General features: G+C 41.2%; 1 protein-coding gene across 3 annotated transcripts in view; it reads left to right on the plus strand.

The window, feature by feature from the left end:
• The first annotated feature begins 396 nt into the window (after window positions 1-396).
• The window catches only part of YAP1 (Yes associated protein 1), an 86,659-nt gene continuing 61,645 nt past the window's right edge, over window positions 397-25,410 (plus strand). Inside the window, exons 1-2 of one of the 3 annotated variants that reach the window (XM_026034951.1) lie at window positions 397-779; window positions 3,129-3,376. In XM_026034951.1, the coding sequence (XP_025890736.1) occupies window positions 453-779; window positions 3,129-3,376 (575 nt within the window). In that variant the 5' untranslated portion in view covers window positions 397-452. The remainder of the gene's footprint in view (window positions 780-3,128; window positions 3,377-25,410) is intronic. The other 2 variants (XM_026034950.1, XM_026034952.1) reach the window with 2 other exon arrangements.

Below are 25,410 nucleotides of genomic sequence, written 5' to 3' on the forward strand. Positions count from 1 at the left end.
GGCGCTGCAGGCCGGTAACGGCAGCGGGGGCGGCCGCGGGGTGTGTACGTGTGTGAGGGGGGGACAGGAGCCCACGCGCGTCCCGCGTGGGGCGCCGGCCGCGCGGGCGGGCGGCCCCGCGGCGGCGGCGGTGCGGGCGGGCGCGCGCTGAGCGCCTCGCTCGGATACGGTGCGGGCGGGCTCAGGAGGGGCGGAGCCGGCCGCGGAGAGTGATTCGGGCGGGCGTAACTGAGAACTTTTGTTTGGCGTGTTGCGCGAGTTTAGTTTCCGCCGCCGGGACGGAGGCGCCGGCCGGGCTGGGCCGGGCTCGGGGGCGCCGCGCGGCCGCGCTTGTTTTGTGGGGTGAGGAGCAGCGGCGAGGCCCGGGGGAGCAGCGGGGCATGCGGGGCCGGGCAGGCGCGCTCTGAGCCGCCGAGCCCCGCGAGGGAAGCGCCGGGGGTCCCGCCGCAGCCATGGATCCCGGGCAGCCTCAGCCGCAGCAGCCGCCGCCGCCGGCGGCGCAGCCCGCGGCGCCGCAGCCGCCGCCGCAGCAGCAGCCGCCGCCGGGCGCCGTGTCGGGGGCCGCGGCGGGCGCGGCGCAGCCGCCGGGCGCGGGGCCCCCCCCGGCCGGCCACCAGATCGTGCATGTGCGCGGCGACTCCGAGACCGACCTGGAGGCGCTCTTCAACGCCGTCATGAACCCCAAGGGCGCCAACGTGCCGCACACGCTGCCCATGCGGCTCCGCAAGCTGCCCGACTCCTTCTTCAAGCCGCCCGAGCCCAAGGCCCACTCGCGCCAGGTGAGGGGGGCGCCCGGCGCGGGGGGGAACGGGAAGGGGGGGGGGTCGCTCCCTTTCTTCCTCCGGCCGCCCCGTGGGGGAGCCCTGCGCCCTCCTCCTCCTCCTCCCCCCGCGTGTTTGTGCGCGGAGCGCGGCGGGGGGAGGGGGCGGCCGTTGGTGACCGTTGGCTCCGCGGCGGCGGGGCCCGGGCTCCACATCCGCTGGGCGGCCCCATGGCGGCTCCGCGGGCCGCGCTGCCCGGCCTAATCCCAGGGAGGGAAGGGAGCGAGGCCCGTGGCCGGCCCCCGCCCCCCGCGCGCAGCTCCCGCTTCCACCATTTCCTCGCCGCGGCGGCGGCGGGATCCGCCCCGCGGGAAGCGGGAGCCGCGCGGGATGCGGCCCGCCGCCGCCGCGCCGGGAAAGTTACAGCGCCCTTGCGAAGGGCTGAACTTTGTTGCCGGGCTGTAAAATGGGGTTTATTGTTGGCTTTGTCGCTTTATCTGCGTGGCCGGCAGGAGCTGAAGCTCGCCGCAGTGCTGGGGCTGCCGTCGTTAGGCGTCTGTCAGCATTTCCATTATTAAAGCCCCGTTTTGCGGGATTTATAGCTTGGCTTCAGGAGKCTGCAACAGGCTGGAGCTTGGCACGGCCTCCCTCCGCCGGGGAGTTAATTCATTTTCCAAATACTCGACAGTCGATCCGGCCCTCGCCTTGCGAGGCGGAAAGCGCCTTGGAAAGGGGTGGAGCCGCCTCTGGAGCCCTGTTTGCTCCAGAGCTGCCGAATTTCCGAGGAAAGCCCGTGTGGCCTCCTCAGGGCCGGAGCATCCCGGGAGCCGCCGCAACGAAGTTACCTCCAGCCCGGCGAGTTTAATCCCCGTCGCTCCGGGCGCAGCACGGGCCTTCGCGCCCCCGTTGCTTGTTGCTGTGTCCTGCWCGGTGCAGCGAGTGCCGCTAAATGGCTCTGCTGGTGGAAACGCTCCAAACTTCTGCGACGCTCGCACACCCCGTGCTTCTAAGCAAAGCATTGGCTTGCTTGTGTACGTTACTCCACATCCATAGTGCGTATGGCCTAGTTGGATTATTGCTCCTTGCACCAGTTGGTGGCTCTTGAAATATGAATTTACAAATTCAGCTGAAACTAGAAAATCATTTGTTTTCACCATTCACTGTCTTTTAAAGTAAGTTTGTTGTAAGTTTCTTTTTTTCGTTCATTTGTGCCATAAAAATAATAGGAAAAAAATGAACTTTCCATAATTCCTTCTGTTTCTCAAGACTGAAAGCACCTCAAGTGAAGTGCAACTTGCACAYTGTATTAAAACATGAATGTAAGGTAATTCTTTGAAATACATGTCCAGTTTAATATATAGAGCTCTTTTTGCTCACAAACACACTTAACAAAACATAGAAATGTCAGTCTCCATAAGAACAGGCAGATGGGGCCTCACGTATGGTGCAATACCCACACAGTGAGAGGTGTGGGAAGGGCCAATATAGGCAACTTATTATACATGTCCATGTTGTTCTTGTGCCTCTGCAGAAGGAATTAATTTGTGAATATATTTAAGAGTCAATATTATTTAAGCCCAGTTTTCAAAGCTGCTCTTCTGTTCTGTGGTGGACACCTATTGTTGACGAGCAAGTGCTGCGTGCTCGTGCCTGGCAGCTTTCTGGTAAGGAGTTTTGTGACTCACTCTGATTGACTGGTGGAAAAGTTTGCTGAAGCTTTGCTAGAGATAAACCCCAGCAAACTGTTCCTAGGCTGCACGTACCCTTGGAGTGCAGTTTGTGTCAGGTTTGGGAGGTTTTGCCTGCAGGATGGCGTGGTTTCCTTGTGGCAGCATCCAGTAGTTGTTACTCCCTTGGAAATGCCTGGTGTCAGTGGGCAGAGGTCTTTGCTGCTGTTCTGCTGGTGAAATTGCYTCAACCTGTGCAGGGGATGTCTGGTCCCTTCCCTGCTTCTCAAAAGAAGAGYGGGAAATGAACTCCTACGTCAGGAAGAGGTGTAAAGATGCCGCTTGATCACAAGCCATGCAGTGTTCTCTAGTAGGTCTTCTGGCTGCGGGCATGTTTTGATTTAAACTTTCACTAGGTAAAGAGAACTTCAGTTTTCAAAATAAAACTAAATACATCTAGAAAAAAAAAGGTTTTTTTTTTTTTCTTTTTTTTCTTATACAAGAGTTTTTGTGACGCTAAATGACCAACCTACTTTGAGGCTCTCCTGAACAGCAGCAGCTGCAAAGTAACCAGAACTTTACAGTGGTCAGTTTAGGAGTTTCTCGTGGAAGACATTTCACTTTACTGGAATCTTTCAACAAATGCATTTTCTTTCCTGAAATACAAGAGTCTTAATGGAAATAATTTCACTCCTGACAGGCCAGCACTGATGCGGGGACTGCAGGAGCGCTGACTCCTCAGCATGTCCGAGCTCACTCCTCCCCAGCCTCCCTGCAGCTGGGCGCTGTTTCTCCGGGGACGCTCTCCCCCTCTGGAGTAGTGACGGGTCCGGGAGCTCCATCTTCCCAGCACCTTCGCCAGTCCTCCTTCGAGATCCCCGACGACGTCCCCTTGCCACCAGGCTGGGAGATGGCCAAGACACCCTCTGGCCAGAGATACTTTCTTAAGTAAGTAAAAAAGTGCGCGCGCGCGCTCTCTCTCTCTCTCTCTCTCTCTCTCTCTCTCTCTCTCTCTCTCTCTCTCTCTCTCTCTCCCCGCAATTTATAGTCTTTGAATTTTAGCTAAATTCCTTATGTTTAAGATGTGTATTCTAAAAACGTGGTTCTGGTTTCCAGTAGGAGAGAAGATCCTGCCACTCCAGTATTTCTTCCATTTCAACTAGTTGTTTCTGAAAATTGTATCTGACTCTTTGAATATTTATCTTCTTAGTTGGAGAATTTTGTTCATTATATTACATGTTAAAGCYTAGTGAAATGCACAGAGATTTTTAAACAATGTGGTTGTTGGCCTTGTTGGATCTAGCTGACTTTTCATTCAGATCAAGGTATATTTCGCCTTTTTTATGCTGCACGTATGAAAAAAAGGTAACTATCTTTGGATACTACTGGAATAAGAATATATCCAAAAGACCTTTTTTATTATTTTTTTTTAATACTTACAGTGGCGTAAGGATCTAACCAAAGCATTTCTGTCTACTCTGTACTTTCAAGGAAATAAATTAATATATGTATTTAATTGCAGTACTTGGGTCTGTAACTCCTGAAACTCATCTGTATTCCCTGCAGTGAAAGGGAAATGGCARAACTTTTAGTATTGTTTCTTGTTCCTACAGCTATAGCTTTTTTCACGCAGTGGAATTAGTATCACCTTTTCTATAACCGAAGAGAGGTTACACATGCCAGCCATCTGACACATAATTCATCAGGGAGCATTTTCTTTTAGGCTGTGCAGTTTTCTAAAGCAGCAGGAGCCTGTCCTGCTTTCTGGAAGTGCCYACCAAGACACATACCAGGCCCTCGAGTATTTTGACTATATTTTGAATGTTTTATTCTGCTGGAAGGCTCTGAATTCCATTATATGTCATTTTGAGGGCTAGGGGAGGGGAGGAGCAGAATAGTATGTTATTTATATAAAACATATTTCAGCCAAGTAAAACATCTGTATTCTTACCTTTCTTACTAAAATATTGGTGTTATTAATATGTGCATTTGACTGAAGTATTTGGGTCTATAACTTTTAAAGCTAATCTACATTATATGTGATGAAAATGGAAATTGTTGAACTTCTAAAACTTCGTTGTTTGTAGAGTGGTGTTGTTTTTGCACAGCAAAATCAGCCTCCCTTTTTTTTTTTTAAACCCAAGATTACACAAGTGACAGTTATCTGACACTATTTGAGCCTAAAAGTTACTTTTCAGACACTGTTAATATGCTAAGAATGAAAAAGTGAGCATTAGCTGAAGAGGTTGAAGTTGTATTTATTTCTTTTATGAAGAACAAATAAATGTGTGCTAGAATGTGAGAACTTCAGTGAGCACAAACAGAATTATTTGTAACTGGGTTAGTTTATACCATATCAAAACTATGGCTCATTGGGCCTTGAGAAAAGCACAAAATGAGCTTAGAAATGAAAAGCAAACTTTGTTTTGACTGTGCTTGTGAGAGCTCCTAAAGAATAGCTTAAAACATGAACAGTGAGTATTTGGTTAGCGAGTTGCACTGTCCAAGTGTTTATTTTTGCAAACASTTTAGATTTTTTAGAGGAAGCAGCTAAAGACATGCAAAATATCTTTATGCTCTTTCAAGTGATGATTTAATTATGCTCATTCTGGTGAAAGCAGAAGGAAGGATTTGATCTTGGGAAGCTTTTCTACAGTTTCATTATTGCCACAGAAAATCTTTTCCTTTTTTCTATGAGTTTTTTTTTTTTTTTTTTTGTCCTTTCTTGGTGTCCTGGTATCCATTTCAAAGGGTCAGGTTTCAGCAAGAACAATAAAGAGCCTGAGCCTGGAAAGTACACACAAGTCTGGCAAACTCATCTGCATGAGCAAGATCGTTTGTTCTCAAGCAGACATCCAAAGTAAATGATTGAAAGGGCTGCTAGCTGTGAAGGATGTGTCTTGAAGGGGAAAGGAGTGGAAACAAACCAGGTTGTTAGGAAGAAAAATAAAGGCTGTACTTTCTGAACCTCTCCCTGCTGGGTCACATGCTGACCTTGGGAGATTTTAAACAGCTTAATGGGCTGTTTTCTTTTGGCTTTCCTTGGGTGATGCTGTGGTATGAGAGCATCTAATGAGGACAGTTCTGAGGGCTGCATTCACACTTGAAGAAYGTTTGTTCTTCTAAAAGGTTGTGTAGTACTGTCTACAGGTGAGATCCMCCTACTTCATGCGGTTCATAACAATTTATACGAGAAAGAATATTTATTTGTATGACCAAGAAGCTCAAAGAAATTTAAGAATTACTTTTAAGAACTGCATGCTTCAGAAGCTGCTCGTGGTACCATTTTCAGTGTTAACTTCCATCTCATACCTAGAAGCTTGTTAAAACTCATGTCTTGTCTAGCTATACATTAAACTTTTCCTCCAAGAGTGAATGAGTATTCAGATTCCTGGTACATTTAACGTGGTTCCTTCTACCATATGCAGATTTTTGGTCTCTATTCCAAGTAATCAGCTCTTTTTGTTGGTTTGGCTGCACTGCTCTTTGTTTCCATTTGTTCTGTTCTGTAGCCACTCCATGAACAGCCGAGTAATGAGGCTCTAGAAGGATCTTTGCAGAATAGGTAACAGTATTAGATTTTTTCCAGATGTCAGTAAGCCTTATGGTTGTAGTTATCATAATATACTATACTGCAAACAGAAAAATACAAATCTGAGTGCTGTACTTAATACAGTGAGGAATATAGTCTGTAATCAGTGGCTCACATGTTTTGTGAGTAGTAGTTCACACAGGGATGAAAAACAGCATGTAGGGGGAGAAAATCTCTCTCTGGTTGAGTGACTGTGCATGTGCATGAGAGGTGAATGCACACACACACTCACAAACACACATTCATTTGACCAGACATATGTTATATGCACCCTGGCTGCATGCACATACTTAAGAGTGTGAGAATAGTAGTTTAGGGTCTGATTCAGAATTATTCTTGTAWATTAGTCCATCATTGAGATAAATAGACTCCTTTATATATGAATGTCCAACATAGGATTTGTCAGAATACAACTCRCTGGCGTTCATCCTCTGTAGGACTCTTTGAGTAGAGTTTTCCATTAGTGAAAAGGCAGGTGATTTCAGCCAGTGAGTTAGTACATGTTTGCTACAGCTGGTAAAACTAATTCTGTAATTTTGTGCTGAAATTGCCACTTAACTAGAGCTCATTAGTTCAGACTTGCCTGGCTAGCAAGTGGTCATGTCTGAGTCATGCGAACGCTGCCGCGTGGCCTTCTAGAGCCCGCTCTGCAAGGAGGACTCGCTTGCTGTGTGTGGAGATGTCGTCTGCATCGCTGCTTAACTGCTTCCTGCTGCCCAGCTGCTGCTTGACATTGCTCTGAACTGTGGAGAATGACTCCTGCGTTGCGCCCAGGCAAAAGATAACGTGCCAGGGTAGCAGCAGGCAGCAACTTGCACAAAGAGGTCTGTCCACCTTGGGCTTGAGTTTAGAATTAAGGTCGTATCTTTTAACTTTTTGTTAAAACACAGAGGTTGCTTGATTTGTCTCCTCATCTTTCAGTGCGAGCAGAAGTTAACTGATTGTCCAGCAAATAGTCTTGTAATTACTTTTCCTAYAGGAAGTACTTCTTGCAAGCAGTTTATCAACAACTTCCTATTTTTTCTGTGAAGTGTTGAACGACTTCCTGAAGGAGGCCAAGGTGGTTTTCATTAGTGTCTGTGGGTGTGTTGGAGGTGTTTACCCATCTGGCAGAAACCTTAAAAATGGATTATTGTTACACACTTCTTAAGTGCTTTGTCAAGAGGTGCCGGATAGGTGTTGCTTTGGATGTTGTGAAACCAAATCATTCTAAGGTAATAGGGTGTTTTGTTACTATGTTGTTTTCTTTCCTTTTTTTTTTCTATTTTTTTCTCAATGTGTACAAGAGTGTTACTTCATATATGAAAAAATAACCAACAGTGTTACGTTTCTCTCACCTCCATTGTCTAGAGTCTCAGCACGACTTTTCCACCCAGTAACTCAGGTCCCCTTTCTGTCTCTTCCCCACTAGCCAAAGTAATCTTAGTTTTCCAAGGCAGAAAATGCTTGTGGGATCCTTGGCTGCTGCTCTATTGTATATTTTACTAAATGCCTAAAATTACTGAGGAGATGTACGTTCAGAATTAACATTTTATAGGAGTTCTGGTGTTTTTGGTTCTGTAGTTCAAACTGGCTTAGCACTAAAAGAACTATGTTGCTGGAGACCAAAACTGCAACCATTTCAACAAGAAGTAGAATATTTTTCTGTTCAGTTTAATTTGTATTAAGTCCAGTAAAATAATTTCATTTTTATATTGATAATTGTTGCCTGTTAAAATATTCATAGTATCTTTCTTTTAAGAAAATAGAGATCTGTACAAGGGAAAATGGGCAGTGATAGTTTTGGAACATAGCTGAGAAAAGAAATATTAACTCAAATGCTTCTAAAGTGTGACTTCTCGAAAAATTTTTCACAATTAAGATTTTTGGTCTTGGAAGATAGTTCTAAGCCTGTATCTTTCCTTCTGCCTCTCAGCTTAAATAGTTTTTAAGTCTATTCTGTGAAATGATGTTTATCAACTACTTTGAATTTGGAGCTGTACTAAAGATCCTCGTGTCTTTAAAAATGGGGAGGAAAAGGAAAGGCAAAACCTGCCTGGTTGTGCTGCAGCCCCTGGCCAGAGCTTACAGCTAACATAGTGTGTGGGCACAAGTGGTGAGAATGGCCCACAGCATGTTACTTGAGCTCTTGGCTTTGTTTAAGGAAAAACTGCAGGCATATTGCTGGTTCCTTTGCATTGGATACACTATAATACAAGGTGATTTTAAAAAACATACAAAAGTAGTTTGAGAGATGTGATGAGATAAAATAATATTTAAAAAATATAGCTTATTGTATTTTTTTTATAACTATTATGCTATTAGTCTTCAGGCAAAAATAGCTTTGAGGAGAAATACAGATTATGGCAACCAATTGTAAGATAATCATTTTAAGGTATCTCTGAGGATTTCCTTTGCTATTTTTAATGGGCTGTTGATCTGTACCATTTTAAATTGAACAATAATTAATTTAAATAACCCAGAGTGATTCCTTTCCTATTTTTAATGGACTATTAAAATAGTCATAAGATCAGTAGTCTGCATCTTTTCCTCTCACAGATACTTTGCATTTCAGTATGCCTCTCATAAGAACTGTATGTGCAATATCGTGTCTCATTCAGTACCTATTTATTTATTTATTTATGTTCTTCCATGAATTATAAAAAAGCAGCAGATCAAGCCTTTCTTGAGAGCTAGTAATACTGTAGTGGGGCACAGGCCAGCTGTAGAAAATAGAGCTTGATGAATATGATTCTTACAACTGTAAGTAATGCCTGACCAAGTACATGCACTTGAGAGAAAGTAATGGCCTACTTGGAGTATAAGATTGTATTAACACCCTTTTCATTACGGTGGGAAAACCTGTCTGTTTCAGTTGGTGAACATATAAAACTGAACTTTTCAATGTCCTTGTGGATTTGATCAAAATTGCTTTTGATTTAATTGTTGAAAACATCAGTGTAGCTTTTCTTTATATATTTTAAAAATATAATACTGTTTAAAATACCGTTTTACAGCATTTTTTCATATCTCCTGTTTCAAATTTAAGAATAATTTTATCTTACTGTGGTTTGAAGTATTTTGCGATATATTARCAACTACAGTCATCACGTAGATCTTTGCTTACTAGTGTTTTACAAAGAGAAATCTTGGAGTCCCTCTGATCAGCAATAATAGGAAGAAATTTTTCATACAGGATTAATAAAAAAGTATATTTAAGATTATACTTCTGCTATTCCACTTATTAAAGATTGTGTCAGGCTGCCCCTGCCTGAAGAGAGGAGTAGCAAGAAGTTTGCATGAGCAGTTCCTGCCACCACGAACCACTTGTGTTTGCTCAGGTCTTGACCTCTTCTAAAGACAAACAAGAACCCAACATAAATCAGGATGAGCATCTTCTGGGCTGCCCCATCTCTTCCCCTTTCCTCTTCTGAATACTGAAGATGACAAAGAATTATAGTCGATTTTCCCTCTGTTTTCTGGTAGTCATCTGGTTTGTAGCATGGGGTAATCTGTAAGCCATCAGTCACATCATGGCAATTGCCGCTCAATAGAAAGCAGTAAAAAAAGGTTGTTAATTTGAAAGTTCCCATGGAAGTAAGACAGGCATCACCTCCCAGTTTTGGGGAAAGAAAAATCTAAAGGGTAAATGCAATTAAATTCTGACCAGTGCTGTGTGGTATAAATCATACCTACTTTTACAAGTTTCATCTCCTATTACCCTGTCTTTTCAAACTGGAAAGAGGCAAATCAGTAGCTTTAAAATGCAAAATGTAAAACCTTAATTTACTGTTCACTCAATTTCTCTTTACAGTTTTGGCACAACAGCTGCAAATTCTCTAAAGCTGCCCCAGAGCAAGCAAAGTGGGTTTTTCACTCCGTTTATCCATTCTTATAGTAAACTTGCAATAAATGAGATTAGGAACCCTGGGTGTGCTGAAACGTGACTGCAGGTCTAAAGGGGGTCACATGTAAAATGAAAGCAGAGAAGTAGTTCCTAGTTTGCTCCAGAGAAACATTTCCCCATATCAGACATAAGGAATTGCTGGAAGATACCCAGGAGAACAAGATGTGTGACTCAGGGCTGAGATACTAGACCAGTTATTGAAACTGGTCTGATAGTAACTACAGTCAGTTTCTGTGAGGCTCTTAGCTTAGAGTAGGATCCTCCCAGCTACCCAACCCTTTCCCCCCATTGAGATCAACAGCTATAGAGAAGCTCTCAGCCAAAAATACATATGTTGCTCCTTGCTTTATATGTGACCAGATGCCTGTGTGTTTTTATCAAAGCTGGCAATAAATTCAGATGATGTAATTAGATTTAGTTTAACCTTTTGAAACAATTCTCTGTATAAATTTATTTTCTACTGTTTTGATAAATTCCAACATATATATGTTCTTGTACAATACAATCACACRTTCTGTAAAAATGCATTAATGGTGGAGCTCACGAGCTCTCACCCTTTGTGTAAATATTGCCTTCTCTTTGAAGTTGTTTCTTTTTGGGGGTGAGAGGGATGGTATTTGTTTTTGAGCAGGCTGCACAGGATTATGTAAACCCTAAAATTTAAATGATTTGTTTGCTTCTGTAAACTCTGAAGAAAATTTCACTCATTTGAGCGCAGGGGGTGTCTGTGACTCCCAGTCCTTGCAAGGAAGGTGGAAGTGGCTGCCGGGGACACCCGGGGAGTCGGCAGAATGGGGAGCCAGCCCCTGCACAGGAGGCTCAGCGGGAAGGCGAGCGGGTGGCAGCCACGCGATCGTGACAGGACGTCCTCGCACAGCTCCCTCGCTAAAGTCCCTTCCGTCGAAGGGCAGAGCTGGAAATCTGCCAGGAGTGCTGTACTTTTTGTTAGGCAGTTAACTAGGAATCTAGAGCATGGGCGAAGCCTGTCATTGTTATGAAAATGGTATCTCTTAGCTGTTTTTTGCTAATTAAGATGGGAGTTTTGCAGAACTGGTGGCTTGAGGTGCGTAACTTGGTGGTGTCAGTGTTTCCTTGCAGAGCAGTTGAGGTTGGAAGGGAGCTATAGAGTCCAACCCCATGCTCCAGCAGAGTTACCCAGAGCACAGTGCCCACGGCCTCCAGAAGTGCTTCCTGAAGCCTCTTTTAGCTCTGGGACTTGCTCAGCTGGTGTTCTGGCTGCTTTTTTARCTAAGCTACTCTAGGCTCTGTTTCAGACAAGTGTAGCTGGATTGTCTGAATTGCTGGCTAAGTCAAACTAATAATTCAAAGCTGCCTCGTGAAGCAAGACCTTTATCATATACTGCATGTCAGACATGCCAGTTGCCAAGGAAACAAAACTGTCTTGAAAACAATTTTGGACTTTGCTTTAATTTCTCTAATGAGACTTTTCTGTGTCCTATTGAAGGACTAGATCTCTCTTGTAGTCTCCTACCCGCTGGTTAGTTACTTGGGTCAGTGTTAGCAGTAAGTTTAGCTATTGCTTATTACAGTGGGGTTGTAAAGCCTACATTTTTAGCTGAACTGTTTTATGGCAAAGTCAAATAAAGGCCATTTGCTCCTGCTAGTTTATCTGTAAAGGGTTCTGATTTATGGAGAGCTTTGCTGGAAGTCTGTCTGCACTATGCTGAAGTTTATTTAAATAGCATTATTGCTTTGAGAATGCCTTTCCCTGTCTAATTATTGTAACTGAAATGCTAAGTAAACTTTTTTCCAGAGATGTTGTAAAATTGCATATTTATGTCATAATAAAACATAATCTGAAAGCAAATAAACAGAATGTATAGCCAAATGGAGTTCTTTGAGTAAGGGAAAATCCCAGTGCACCATGTGACCATTTTAAAATTTAATATAGCAGGCATATGTTCTCAGAACTCACTTAAAAGTTTTCTAACTTGTTCCTATTTCAAAAACTTGGTTTGCCATTTGAGTCCTCTGTAATTTTATTCTAACATTCATGTAATCTATTTAGAATGCTGAGAAGTAAAGGACCTTTCTTCCACATTKACTTTTACAACCATTTACAACCTTTGCGAGGTTGATAGACTGATATACCCAGTTTTTATGCCCTTCATTTTCATTTATGTAACTTGTATCGCAGTCAGACTAAACAGCTTCGGAGGAGCTAAGGATGTAAGATGAGCTGTAAGTACAAGGATGTAGTCTGAAACACCCTTATAAAGAAAAGGTAAAACTAAGGATTGATTCCCAAGAAAGGTGTTCTTAGGATAAAGCCTTAAGGTAAAGGCTTTCAGGAACATAAAAAACATTATGTTACGTAGGATGACTCTTACTGTTTGAAACACTGAAGATTTACCTGGACAGAGTGCTGATCGGTTTGGAGTTGCATGTGTGCCTGTTGCTCTCAAGGGACTGTGCTTGCACTCTCTTGGTCTCTAGGGTGGGTTTAAAACGCACTTGTAATGTGAGCTACTCACTGATGACTGCACGTAGAGTGAATATCTTCATGACTAGGTTGGTAGACTTGGAAGGAATTTCTATGCCCAAATTTGAAGGCAGTCCTTGTGTATATGAGAGAAAAACACATGCTTGTAAATAAAATAATTTTGCCCTGCTTTTTAGAGTTTAAGATGTCCATTGATTGTTTTGCTGGCCTTTGGATCAGGATAAATTTTGCCTTTTAAGAGTAAAATGTTTTAATTGCTTCCAGTCTTCAGGGAAATCATCTAATAACACTGTAATATTTTATTATGTATTTATAGTACTTTACACATACGACCCCTACTAAAGTGAAACTCCTTATATTCTAATTTGTATTTTAATAGATTTTTGAGAGAGCTTCTGGTTAGGTTGCCAGTGACTTATCTATATGGCTTTTATCATCAGGTTAGGTCACTGTATTTTCCTACTTTTGCCCCTAATGCACGTGCACTTAATTTCCACCAGTGTATGTCACTTTAAGCTCGCAGGCTAGAGGAGTCAGACTGGTCTTTCAAGTTTTTACTTCTTATGAGATTCTTACTCTGAAACTTGAGAATACTTAACATGTATCTTCTTTGAAATAAATCGGACCTGAAATATTGCCCCTAAATAATTACAAAGAGGACAGTAATTTTCAGATTTGAAATCAGATAACTGTGATAATCTGTATGGTGGGATTTTGTTTTTGTCTTTTTTACTATAATGACTAATAAGTGGGAAAATGCAAATGAATATTTCACAATATCCTAAGTTAGTCACTAGCTGAGAATAAGAAAGAAAATATGAAACAGACCTTAGCTTAAACAGATCAGAACTAACTTCTCAACATCCTTATTAACAAGGTCAAAGGATGTCTTAAGAATATAATTAAGAAACTTATTTTACTATTCAAATATGTGCTTATTCCTTACTACACTGTTATCAGGATCTTGACACAGCTGTTTGTACAGTAGAGATTTGTTGTGGAACTTGAACAGCTCTTTGTTTGCTTAGTGAATTAAATGTCAGTTGTGCATGTTAAAAAAAAAAATCCTAATTCGGCTTAGAAATTGGAGCCAGTTGTTCAATGTGGATGTTCAGGCTACGGCCGAGCGAGAGAGTTCGGGGAGCTGGTGGGGTCTCTGGTGGAGCAGCTCTGTGGCTCTTGCTCAGGGATGGCCATGGGCTTGGAGAGTGTGGATGACCTTTGAGTGTCCCCCTCTGCGATGCTGGTAGAGCRGGAGGGTTGGCCTTTGGCTCTGCCAAGTCTCGCACTTCCTGAAACGCCTTCAAGTGCCTGTTTTGGGGACCTGAGGGGATGGGGCCRGAGCATCTTCTAAATTGAGGTAACAGCATCAAGTAGTTCAGGGAGTTGCAAATGAGCCAAAGATTGCTACTGTAGCTGCTATTGTATTTTTTTTTTAAATAAAGCTTTAGTAGTGGAATTCGCGTGTGAGCCTTTTTAAACCTTTTTATATGCATATCATACAAGATAACCTATCTGGTATTTATTGGAAACACGAGAGATTATGGTGCTAGTACTTCTTGCTGTGCCAATAACTGCACGTAATTTGCCTATAGCATTGTAAAGCTCTTTACGTGAAAGTTGTATGTGTGTTTTTACCATGATGCTTTTACTTCAGAAGCAACCAAAATAACTAGCATCCCCCTACTTCTAAAAATAATATATTTGGTCTGTGCTGCCTGCACTTGTAGTTGTGATAAGAAGTTACAAGATGATAGCTTAAAACACTAKCCCTTCAGTTCCTTATGGCTGCTGATAAAATATCCAGCCCCACATGCCATGTGCCAGGAGGTTTCCAGGTACTTTCTTTGTCTTTTACTTCAGTCCAACTATACCTTAAGGTTTCTGTGGCTGTGAAAATACATAGACACACAACACATTCTTGTGTTGTACAGGATATAATCAAATTCTCAAATTCCAGCTAAACACCTTTGACCATTTTGTGAGATGCAGGAAAGAGGTGCATTCTTGGAAGCAGTTACTTTATCGAATTGCTGAGCCTAAAAAAGAAGGTATATCACAGTGCAGTAGCAGCTGATACAGTCTCATTCCTGTGCTCTGTAAAACAAATGTTTCATTATTTTTCCACTAGCACCTTTTTAATAAAAAGGACTACTATTTTTTTAGTAGGTTTAAAATATCACTTGCGTGCTAGTTGAGGTAATAGTAGCAGTATAAAAATGCATTTCAAGGCTCAATAACTTTGCTTATGCTGCTTTGTTCAAGCTTCTGCAGATCAGCTGAGAATTTGTTAGTTGTTGTCTCTCATGGGTTGTAGAGCCAATATTTGGCTTTCAGAGGACATTGCAAAGCTAAACTAAAAAATTAAACATGATGGGGSTGTTTCCTGTTGGTATAGTTTGTGTAGTACATCTCTACATACATTGTAATGTTTACATATAGGAAAAAAAATAGATGATGTGTAGTTGAAGTGGAGACAAGGAAAAAGTCTCGCTAGCAGTGGTGAGACAGGAGTCATTTTTGGGTTTTTCTGCCCAGATGTTCATCTGCAGCTCTGGAACAGCTGTTCCAGCCAGGCCTCTGCAAAACTTTGGAAGTTGTTGTTAGGCCCTTCCAGCTTTGCTCTCTGAAGAGAGTTTGCTGTCTGCCTCTTGCCAGATCTGGCCACATGGATTTGGATCAAGGGCTTGTCTAGCCCAGGATCTTGTCTCTAGCAGTAGACACAAGCAAACTTCTAGGAAGACTGAGGAACAGGGCAAGCGCATGTGATACCTCCCTGGAGTGTTCTCCAGCTTCCAGCTGCCTTCAGCTCAGGAATTTCCTGAGCCAGGTGTGGTTTCTGCCTGTCTGTCTGGTGCTTCTCTCCTGCAAGCCTTGTTGCCCTCTGTTCTCTTGAACCCACGCAGACTTTTAGCCTGTGCAACTCACTGCACAAAGAAACATCTTTCTGTTTGAAGCCTGTTTTTTTATCAGCTTCCCGGTTCCTATTTTGGAAGTGACAAAGAAACAGTTGATACCTATCCATGCTGCTTAAGATGAGGTTTTTTTTTTTTTTTTTTTAACCTGAGGTGTCTTAACTTCCTGAAGGTATGATATAGCTGTTCTTTATTCAGCCCTGTAGCCGTTCTGGGAGTCTTCCAGCTTTTGTATGTTATTCTTCAGATGAAAGGCTCAGAGATGTGTTCCACACTTGCTATTCTAAAYCCTTCAGCAGAGAAACATATTCAGTGTGTTCCTCTACTGCGTCTTGCCCCTTCACTCCTTAGTGCTTTTCTGCAGTTTGCAGTTGGCCACGAGCAAATCCACATCATTGTGAGACTTTGTGGTGATTCTGCTATCCTTCTTCCTACATAGATCCCAGTGCAAGTTGACTGGAGGTCTGGGTCTGCCTCTTGCAGAACCTGCTGATTTCTCCTTTTTTTAATATACATATGCTGTTAATTGTTCATTTGTGTTAAGACAGGGCCTGTCCTTACCCTGTTCCACGTTCTTTGTTTTCTTAAAAACTTACTGTTCCTAATCAGATCTAGTCATCAGTTTTTGAAAGTTAATGGCTGTTGCTCTAGGTGAGCTTCCTGCTACCTCTCGAGGAGAGGAGTATTCCTTAAGAACTTGGGATGCAGAGGCTTCTGTTGGTGCCTTCGTCCTGAAGAAGTTCTTCTGTGCTCGCTTCCAGTCTGTGCCTGGGATCCACTCCAACAAAAACGATGCCTGTTTGTGTGATAGGGATATTTGTGTTTGTCATTTTAAAAAAAAAAAATCCAGGAGATTTAATTTTAGAATAAAATATCTCATGGCTGATAGTACATGTGTGGTTGTTTTKGTTTCGTTGTTGTTATTGTTTTTTAATTGAATGGATAGCTTGCTACATTACTAAGCGTAACAAAGGTATTTGTTTCTTTGTATATACTCAGTTCCAGTAATTCCAGTGATTTTTGTTTTAATGTTGCTTTGGAATTGTCATTTCATACATCTGAATACCTGTCAATACTGTGCCTTACCTCTAAGTATCCCAGTGCTAGATGCTTATACTATATTTTCTGTGCTGTGTAATATGCCTGCATGTTGAGACTGTATATAAAGAGTACAGTAACCAAAAGGAGAGTGTTTGGCACTCAGATTTGTGGTTTTCTTTAGCTTGCTAACCTGCCTTGTAGCTGCTCCTGGTTGAAACGTGGCGGTCTGTAGTCAGCCAGCTCAAAACCTGTGATTGTCCAAGTCTATAAAGAGAGCRATTCAGACGAAAGTTTTCTTCTCCTGCCAGGAAAGGTTCATGAATTCTGCACAGGGGCTTTAGGCCTGTTAGAATCCTAGGTTGACTGGAAATAGCTGTGGTTTTAGCGAGTGACCTCCGTGTGTCTCTTTTGAAGCTCACAAAAATGAACTCTGTTTTCTGTGGTTCCTTGGAAAATGGGTGCAGTTGAGTCAAGCATCCAGCRTGGATCTTGATAGGCAGCCTGCACCTAATGATGTTTTAAATGGGCTAGAGTTTCTCTGCTAATCAAGCAAATGCAGTACRATTCTTTAGGTAGGATTTTTTTGTTTGTTTAAAAAACAAAACAAAAATATCCTCTCCATTCAGAAAATTGCCTTGGCTGTTTCATATACACAGGACAGTGTGGTGAGATTCCACTTTCCATCTCATTAGAACAAGTTATCCAGGTGGCTGTGCTGTACTCTGCTGCAGGCTTGTCTGCCCGATTTTTGTAGGGACTTGGATTCCTGATATTCCTGACACTGCGTGTGTGTATATTTTATATGTATATATATATGTATATGCTTTGTACAGTATTATTGTTCAGTATTGGGATCACATTTAGACAATTATCCTTAATTTGCTTGAAATTTTGACAGATTATTGGATATGGCAGCACAGTAATCACACTTTAACTAGCTCATGAAGTGACTTGAGTGACTTTATGTTGTGTATTAATTCACAGTAGCAGAGGATCYTTTTTAAGGTAGAGGAAATTGTGAGATCATCGTCTGTGTTCTTGGTGTTCTCTTATTAAGGATTTTTGAACTAAATAAGAAAAGCGGATAAATACGTAGTTTGTTTCATTTTTTATTACTTTTCCAAAGCAATCTTTTAACAATAACTTCACAGTTGATTGAAGTACTGGYCCTAATTAAATTTGGGAGGCAGTGAACACTTCTGTTGGACTCTCCTGGATGTGATAGGTTTAGAGTTTTTTTTTTCCTTATTTTTTAGAATTGTTTCAAGAGTTTTCTGTAAAACAAAACCATATCATTTTACTCCATAGGAAATGCTATAATTTCCTGTGGATAACTGCGTGAATACTATACTGTCCTATCCTGAGCAGCTTTCTTTTATTTGTATTGTCAGCAATAAATATATCTTACATATCACAGATGCTTGTTCTTACTCTCTCCTGACTCTTGAGTTAGGTGCCATGGTCCAGTATGCATTCTATAGCGGATACTTAAAAGTTGGCTTTATAAAGCTCTAGCTATATATATAAATTTAGTTTTGCTGTGGTTATAAACTTGATGTATGAATCAAATCTGACTGACGTAAATACAAATTTTTATTAACCACCCTTCATATTAAAGTGATTTGTTAGCCAGTGTGGTGTGTGTTTCACAGCTAATTTGTTAATTAAGCTATTTTGAAACTAAATATTGTTGCTTTTGTATAGAATCATTTGTTTTATTCTCYTTGTAGTTTATTAGCACTGAAAAATTCTAGCTTAACTAGAAAACTAAAGTACTACTTTTTTTGATGGAATTTTAGAGGGGAGATAGCTTAGCTTTTGTCACTATATATAACTTTCTTAATTGTTTTTATTAATGTAAATATACAACCCTAAACGAGCCCTTTACGTGGTTTGAAATCTGTTGGAGATTGCCTTAATGAAGAAAACTTTTAATAAGGGCATCCAAATGCTACTCTCAGTTAACAGTGAAGATCTTGTACAACTGGTATTCAGAAAATATGGGAAAAAATGTACTAAGGTATCTGGGCAAGCAGGGGTCTTGGCCATAAAATTTCTATCAGTAGAACAATGCATAACCAGTGCAAGCTTTAAAAAGGAAAGGGCCTTAACTCRGTTTTGTCTGTAACTCTCTGCACCACAGTTTGATGGAACAAGTGTTGGCCGCACAACTGGCAGCCGAAGGGAGGCGCGGAGCGGCGCGCAGGGCCAGGCAGCGCCCGCCGTGACGAGACTCGCGGGGAGACCCTGCGGACCTGCCGTTTCCTCCTGCCTCCCTGCTCTATTGAACAAAGCTGCTTCACAAAAGCAATAAAACAGGGGATGACTTAGTTTAGTTCTAAGTAGCACTGAAGGTTCCGAGTGCTAATTGCATGTTGTAGGTCTATACAATAGTGTGTTGCATTTTCAGTGACACAGCAAGTAGTTTGCTCTTAATTTCCTGTAGTTGTCAGCCTTTGTGATGAAACCTGATGGGAGGGTTAGGCCTGTTTTGCACTGCATTTTTTTTTTCCTTAGGAAATAGAGGTCATCTTTATTTCTTTCCATGGGCCTATCAAGTAAGGCCATGAAAAATACTGCATATGTGACAATTTAGTTAACATGGGAAAACAAGACAGCGCCGCATGTGGGTGCAGGTCTGCTAGCAAAGGAATTTGTAATGACAGTTTGTTCTTGTGGCAGCTGATAGCATCAGCTGTTAGTATCAGCTTCCTAACTGCATCGTTGGTGTTTCTTCAGCTAGAGGTCCTTTTAGATGTGAATAAATCTTAGTATTTTACAAACTTTATATAAAGTTTGGTGCTTTTTAGAATCCCTTCTTGGTTCTTTGTGTAAATAGTTTCTGCAGTCATGGTTAGCCTCAAACATGAGGACAAAAATTSAACTGTTCCCTGCAATGCGCTGCTTTTTGATTTATGACTTGTTCTTCCAGTCGATCTGCTTGTTTTAACTGCTGTGCTGTGTAAAACTAAAGTAAACTTAGAATGCTTTAATTAACTTTTCTACCATATGATGATTGAGCAAATAGTTTCAGTGCATATGTCCATTTACAAAAGGAAGTGTTCAGCTCCTTTCTGAACCTTTTATTTGCCTGTATGCATGCATAGTGCGATACATTAAATCAAAAGGTGAACATTATTCTAAGCAGAAGTTTTAACATCCAAAATAAAGTGTCGTTAAAATTTGAAGAATATTCCATATAGAATTTTCAGTAGTTGACACATCCATTAAATAGAAGGATGTAGCATCTTTGTATGTTGTGTAGTTGTCTAGTGATAGTTGTGGTCTCTGTTTTGCAAGAGAGTTCTGTGCTTTAAAAGCAGAATTTATCAAGTGTGTCCGAGACTTAAATGTTGTTGTGATAATCCAGAAATGTGTATATTTAACTGTGGTTCAGGTGTTCACGAGTAATCTTAGTGAACTATTTGTATTTCTATGAGTTTTATATAGATTAGCCAGAAATAATTGGTTGGGAAAAGAGTCAGGGGAGAAAAATCTCTGTAAGAGTTGTATGCTATTATATACAAGTATGTATGCTATATAAATAAGTATTCTGTTTTATTCTCTAGGTTGTGACCTGCTTTTTTTTCATTTTAGTTCTCTTGGATACACCCTCTGTGACTATGATGTCTCCGCTAATAGCAGGAGAGAGAACTTTYGTCTCTCTTTTTCCTAATGCTTTGTATCGAGATGCTGGCCTTCGGATTGTGCAGTACACCAAAGCCAAATTTATTGTTGTTGATGCTAAGTACTTCTTCCTTATTGAATGATTCAGTGTTAATTGTACTAAGGTTAATTATTGAAAGTCTAGCACTTTCATTTCAATCTGCTTCTGTTTCAATCCATTTTCATTCCAAGGTTATCTTTTACTTGATTCTAAGAAGTATATTGGGAACTGAATAACACAATGAAGCTTCTTAGTGTAAGAAGGAAGTTAAGAGGATGAATCAGTGTTTTTAGTGCTGTATTCCGAGGCAAACAGCGGGTGTCTATTGGATTTGGAAACTCAATTACCCCTTGTAGTTGAGTAAGGAAAGGTAAGGAAAGCTTACAAGGAAAGCTTGGAGGCTGCAGTCTTTATTTCTGGTTTTACTTTGGCTTCTTTTATTAAGAAGTTGTTTGCTGATCAGATAGCTTAGTGGTAGAAGAAATTGCCTTCTAAGATTGCAAAAGTTCACAGTTGTGGTGGGTTTGATTCCAAAAATAAGCAAATATGCTCAGTTCTGTTTGCATGTAGAAGTGACCTTACATTGTTAAGCTRCTTTAATATATTTTATAGAATCATAGAATCCCTAAGGTTGGAAGGGATCTCTAGAGGTCATCTAGTCCAGCCCCCCTGCACACGCAGGGTCACCTAGAGCATGTGGCACAGGGTGTCATCCAAGTGGGTTTGGAAGATCTCCAGAGAAGGAGACTTCTCAACTTCTCTCGGCAGCCTCATCCAGTGCTCAGTCACCTTCACTGTCCAGAAATTTTTCCTTAAGTTCCTGTGGAACTTTTGATACTTCTATCAGTGTGCACCACTAAAAAGAGGCTGTCCCCATCCTTCTCACTCTCTCCCTTGAGGTATTTATGTACACTTATCAGATCCCCCCTCAGCCTTCTCTTCTTCAGGCTGAACAGGCTCAGCTCTCCCAGCCTTGAGAGCTGCTCAGTATTTCATGCTCAGTAACATCATTTTCTGCGTATTGCAAGCTTTAGAACTCTTCCACTGTTTGCTCTGCAAATCATAATCATGGAACTCGGAATTCAGCCTCCTGCAGTTGTTACTAGTTCTTCAGATTTTATCCTGCACAAACAAGTCCAACCTGGCTTTAAAATCAGGTGGTGCACCTCTAGGTGGACGTGCCTCCTAGCAGTAGCAAGAGAACTTGGAAGCTATAAAGACTGTTGTCACCTAGTGTGACCACCTTAACCTAGGCCAGGTAACTTAATGCATGAATTTCTCCACTGACAAGATGTAGATTTACTCTTAGCAAATTCTGTCCCATTAAAATGTTTGGTTTGGGAAAGTTATGCAAGGGCCATGCAGGAGAGCCTGGAGCTTGTTTATGCATTAAATAGGAGTAGGATTCTGAAATTAATTTATCTTTTTGAGAGATCCTAGGGAGAATTTGATTCAGTTTATTAAAGCAATGAAAGCAGTAGTGGAAAAKAAGGGCAAATAATGCTTAATGTTAGATCTTCTCCCCCTCTTGAAGGTGTAAACTTCACATTGCTTTTAGTCCGTGAACATTTTGAAGAATAACATTTACGTCAAAATAGACCCCCAAAATAGAAATGGGATATGGCAATGTAAAGGAGACTTCAGATTTTCCTTTTTGCTGAATAGAGTCAGAAAACATAAGTGGCAGATAAAGGTAGGTCTCTGCAGCCTGGACAGCAAGCAGGTTGCATGTCGGCTTTACCTTGCAAAGCCGATGCGAGCGATTTGTACACGTTTTAAAGCCAAATTTAGTTGGTAGTCAGAATTGGTTTGAAACTTCCCACCTTTTTGTGGAGTTAATTAGACAGTTACCTCTGCAGGTTAGTTACTTCACAGCTATTTTTTGTGGGAGGAGGCAGTGGATTAAATTCGAGGCCTAGTTTTCCTGAAAGGGATTTCATAACGTTTCCCACACAGTACTTCGCTTGTCTCAGACGTCGGATAAATGTGTGTCTAGATTTCTGTGGCTTCAGTAATTGCCTGTTTGTTTGCCGAAGCTCTGGTTTCCAGSTTCCCTTAGCAAGACTATTCAAACTGGAGAAGTGGGTTATGCAGTGAATTGTAAAAGCAAAAGCTATGCTTTATTTTTAACTGCAGGTTTATTCATCAGTAGATGAAACTGAAGATCAGCACCTGTCAGCACTTTGTTAAGAGTTATTAATACTATTTAAAAGACAATATGCTTAAACTGCATATTGAGGCTGATACCCAAGGATGAATTGAAGACCAATTAAGTTGAAAAGCAAATGCACTTTGGTGTCAGTCTGATAGACACTTAGTATCTTCATGTTCCTTGCTCCTGCAAGGAGGTAAAGGGAAAGGAAGATCTGAAGATGTGTTTTGGCAGTGCCCTTGGTAAGATGCACCAGTGTTTAACCATGTTGTGAAGAATTCCGGGCAGAAAGGCTGAGGCCTTATCTGTGAGGTTGAATGGTGAGAATTGTAGAATAACTGGTTCAAGGAAATGTACATAGTACAAACCGAAAGTATTATAAAGCTTATTACTGCCTGCGGATACACTTCCCAGCAAAAGCATTAATTAAAAGCAGTACAGTCYTGGCAAGGTGTGGAGAGCAAGATTTGTGCTTGTAACAGAAGCGTAATTGCAGTCTTGTGAAAATATCATTAGCCCCTGTAGCAACTGAAGGAGCATATTCCCAAAATAGTTTGGCTTTTTGGAGTCCATTTTTAATTTTAATTTTTATTCATTGAGTAATTTAGTTGCTTTCTATCAACATTTTTTTTAATTCTAATTTTTGCATTYAGGTTGGATAATAGTGTTTATGTGAAGATCAGGGAGAAAAAAAAACCAAATGGGTCCAGATGCCTCCCAGCATGTTACTAAGGGCAGCCATACATTGTTCTTACAATGTATGGAAAATCAAGAAGGGGRGCTGTGCTAGAGCAAAGACATTTTGGTTGTTAACTTAACTCTCCATTTTTAGAAGCTTTTTTGAATGCYGAGTTGCAGATGAAGCCCAAGCTGTGGCAGTCACTTTGAGCTTTCACCAGCTCTGTATTAGATGCAGCTTGTTCAACAGTGCCATTCATGAACGTCAGGCAGAGCAGGTGTCAAGAAATGCTGTATGTACTTGAACACATCATGTTAAAGGCTGTCTTTAAAATGGGTATTTATCACTTGAAAAGGAAAGGTAGCTGTTGTTGAATGCTGCAACAAAAGAACAAGTTCAAAGACAGTCTTCTGTCTTACTAACTATAAAAATATGGAATGTAAACTCACTAGGCGACTAGTTTGTACATAAAATCATATGTGTATGCCCAAATGGACAGCTTTTAGATTTAGTTGAATTTTAGCATCTGTATTTTTGATAACTATTGCGTGTATTTAATTTAGTGGTTTCTAGCTAATTTTAGGCTAGTAGATCACAAGTAACTATCAGCTCCTTAAAGACCCACCTGCCCCTATCAGAGTTGTAGGGCAGCATGGCGAAGGCTTCAGTTCTGCCACTTAGATCTGGCAGTGGTTTGAAAAGGCACAGCTGAATTATTGTTTCCTTTTTATTTTTATCTTAAGCTGCTCAAGAGCTTTTGAAATTCAACAGTGTTCWCCTCTCAGGTGTCTTTGTTAATTTTGGGGGGTGGGAAGGTATATTTTAAAAAATGTAATTACTTAGTTTCTACTAAGATACTGAACTGCGGCTTTCTAGGCAGGTTTGAGGACAGATTGAGTCTGTTTATTTCTGAATGAAGAGCAAAGGAACCACTGCAACTCATCAAATGAAGCAGCTATTTTGGTAGTTGATCTATGAATATTGGAAAGCCTATGTTCCACTTCACTTTAGACTTACTTCATAGGTTGTTATATTGTACAACCCTTAATGTTTTGTTATATTGTGATCTCTCATTTTTTTTTTTTCCATTAAGCATGCTTTTTCCTGAAAGCATTTTTAATCAATATGAGTAAAACCTAATCTGTTAGGAGTTGAGAGCTCGGGCTGCCTGGAACAGTGAAGGTAATCCTTGTTGAAACTAGTTCATGGTTAACAACTTCTTGAACTTAAAGAATTGGGTTGATTCATTTCTTTCTGAAAGTCTTATTTTTTGGAAGTAACTGGAAACAAATATTTAACAAACAAGAAGGTGGCTTAGTGCAGTGTTGGTGGTGACATTAGTCTGCTCCCAGGCTTTTCTATCTAATTTAGCCCTTTTTGCCTTGGATGTATGAAAGAGCCTGTTGATTCCTGTGTTTCTTAAAATGCTTGGACTTTCTGCTGACTTGTATTGATGGCAAAGAAACAGTTTCAGAAATGCATGCTGTCTGTGTGTGGGGGGGTTGTGCGTATGTGTTGAAGTTTGCCAGGTTTGGGAGCTGCTACTTGAGTCACAGCGTTTAAGAGCGCCCAGTTGTGAGGCAGCCACGTGGCCTGCGGGAGAAGCCCCRTGTCAACAATGCAGCTTTGTCTCTGCAGGCAGTTAAGCGTGTAGGTTTAGCTAGACTGAGAACAAGCCCCATCATGTGACATTATAAAAATTATTTATTTATATTATATTTATTATATTTATATATAATAAATATATATATATATTTATATATATATATATATATTATATATATATATATTTATTATATTATTTATAATGTGACATTATAAATAGACTGAGAACAAGCCCCATCATGTGACATTATAAAAAACACATAACAAACATAGGCCTGGTAAGAGGGGCCATAATCTAGCCTGCCACCTCACTGAGTTTGGGGGATCAACTCTACTGATGCAGAATGGGAGTCTTTCTGTTGACCCTCTTAGAGCGCTACCACAACAGGCTGCGAGAGGGTTGGATCACAACAAGTTTAAGCAGGTCAGTGTCTGCACTTGGTTTTCTGGGTACTTGATGTTTTTCTATATAGTCGCATGTAGAAGTGCAACCTTTTGTCCCAGTTGCTCCAAATCCTTCCAAGTACTGCCCACCCYTCCAGTCTGTCACAATCCTCATTAGCTTGAATGTGTTCTAAACACCTAATCACTTTATTTGGTTTTAAAAACAAGGATATTAACAACCAGAAAAAATAAATACATGTATGGATTATTTTGACTCGGTTTTCTTAAAAGAGCATCATTCAAGTTAAGGTTAGCAACTTCTAAGTAGTTTTGAATGGCAGATCAGTGAAAAAATGCTTGTCCTTTAAACAAAATGATTGTTTCTCTGCAGCAGGTAGAGCGAGGGGTGTTTATGAGGGGAAGCCCTGTCGTTGCAGTAGCTGCTGCTTTTCATGTCAGATCTRGCTTCATGGAGGGCTATAGTTCATTTCTGCATTTTGGACTTGGCTCTGTACTAAAGCTACCTTTGCTTTCTCCCTTCGCTGCTCCTCTTAATCCTTGTTGTCCTTAATGGAGAGTTACTAGGGCTGAGTGGGA

The sequence above is a fragment of the Nothoprocta perdicaria genome, unplaced genomic scaffold (genome assembly GCF_003342845.1).
Source record: "Nothoprocta perdicaria isolate Ctin4 unplaced genomic scaffold, notPer1 scaffold_153, whole genome shotgun sequence".
NCBI lineage: Eukaryota > Metazoa > Chordata > Aves > Tinamiformes > Tinamidae > Nothoprocta > Nothoprocta perdicaria.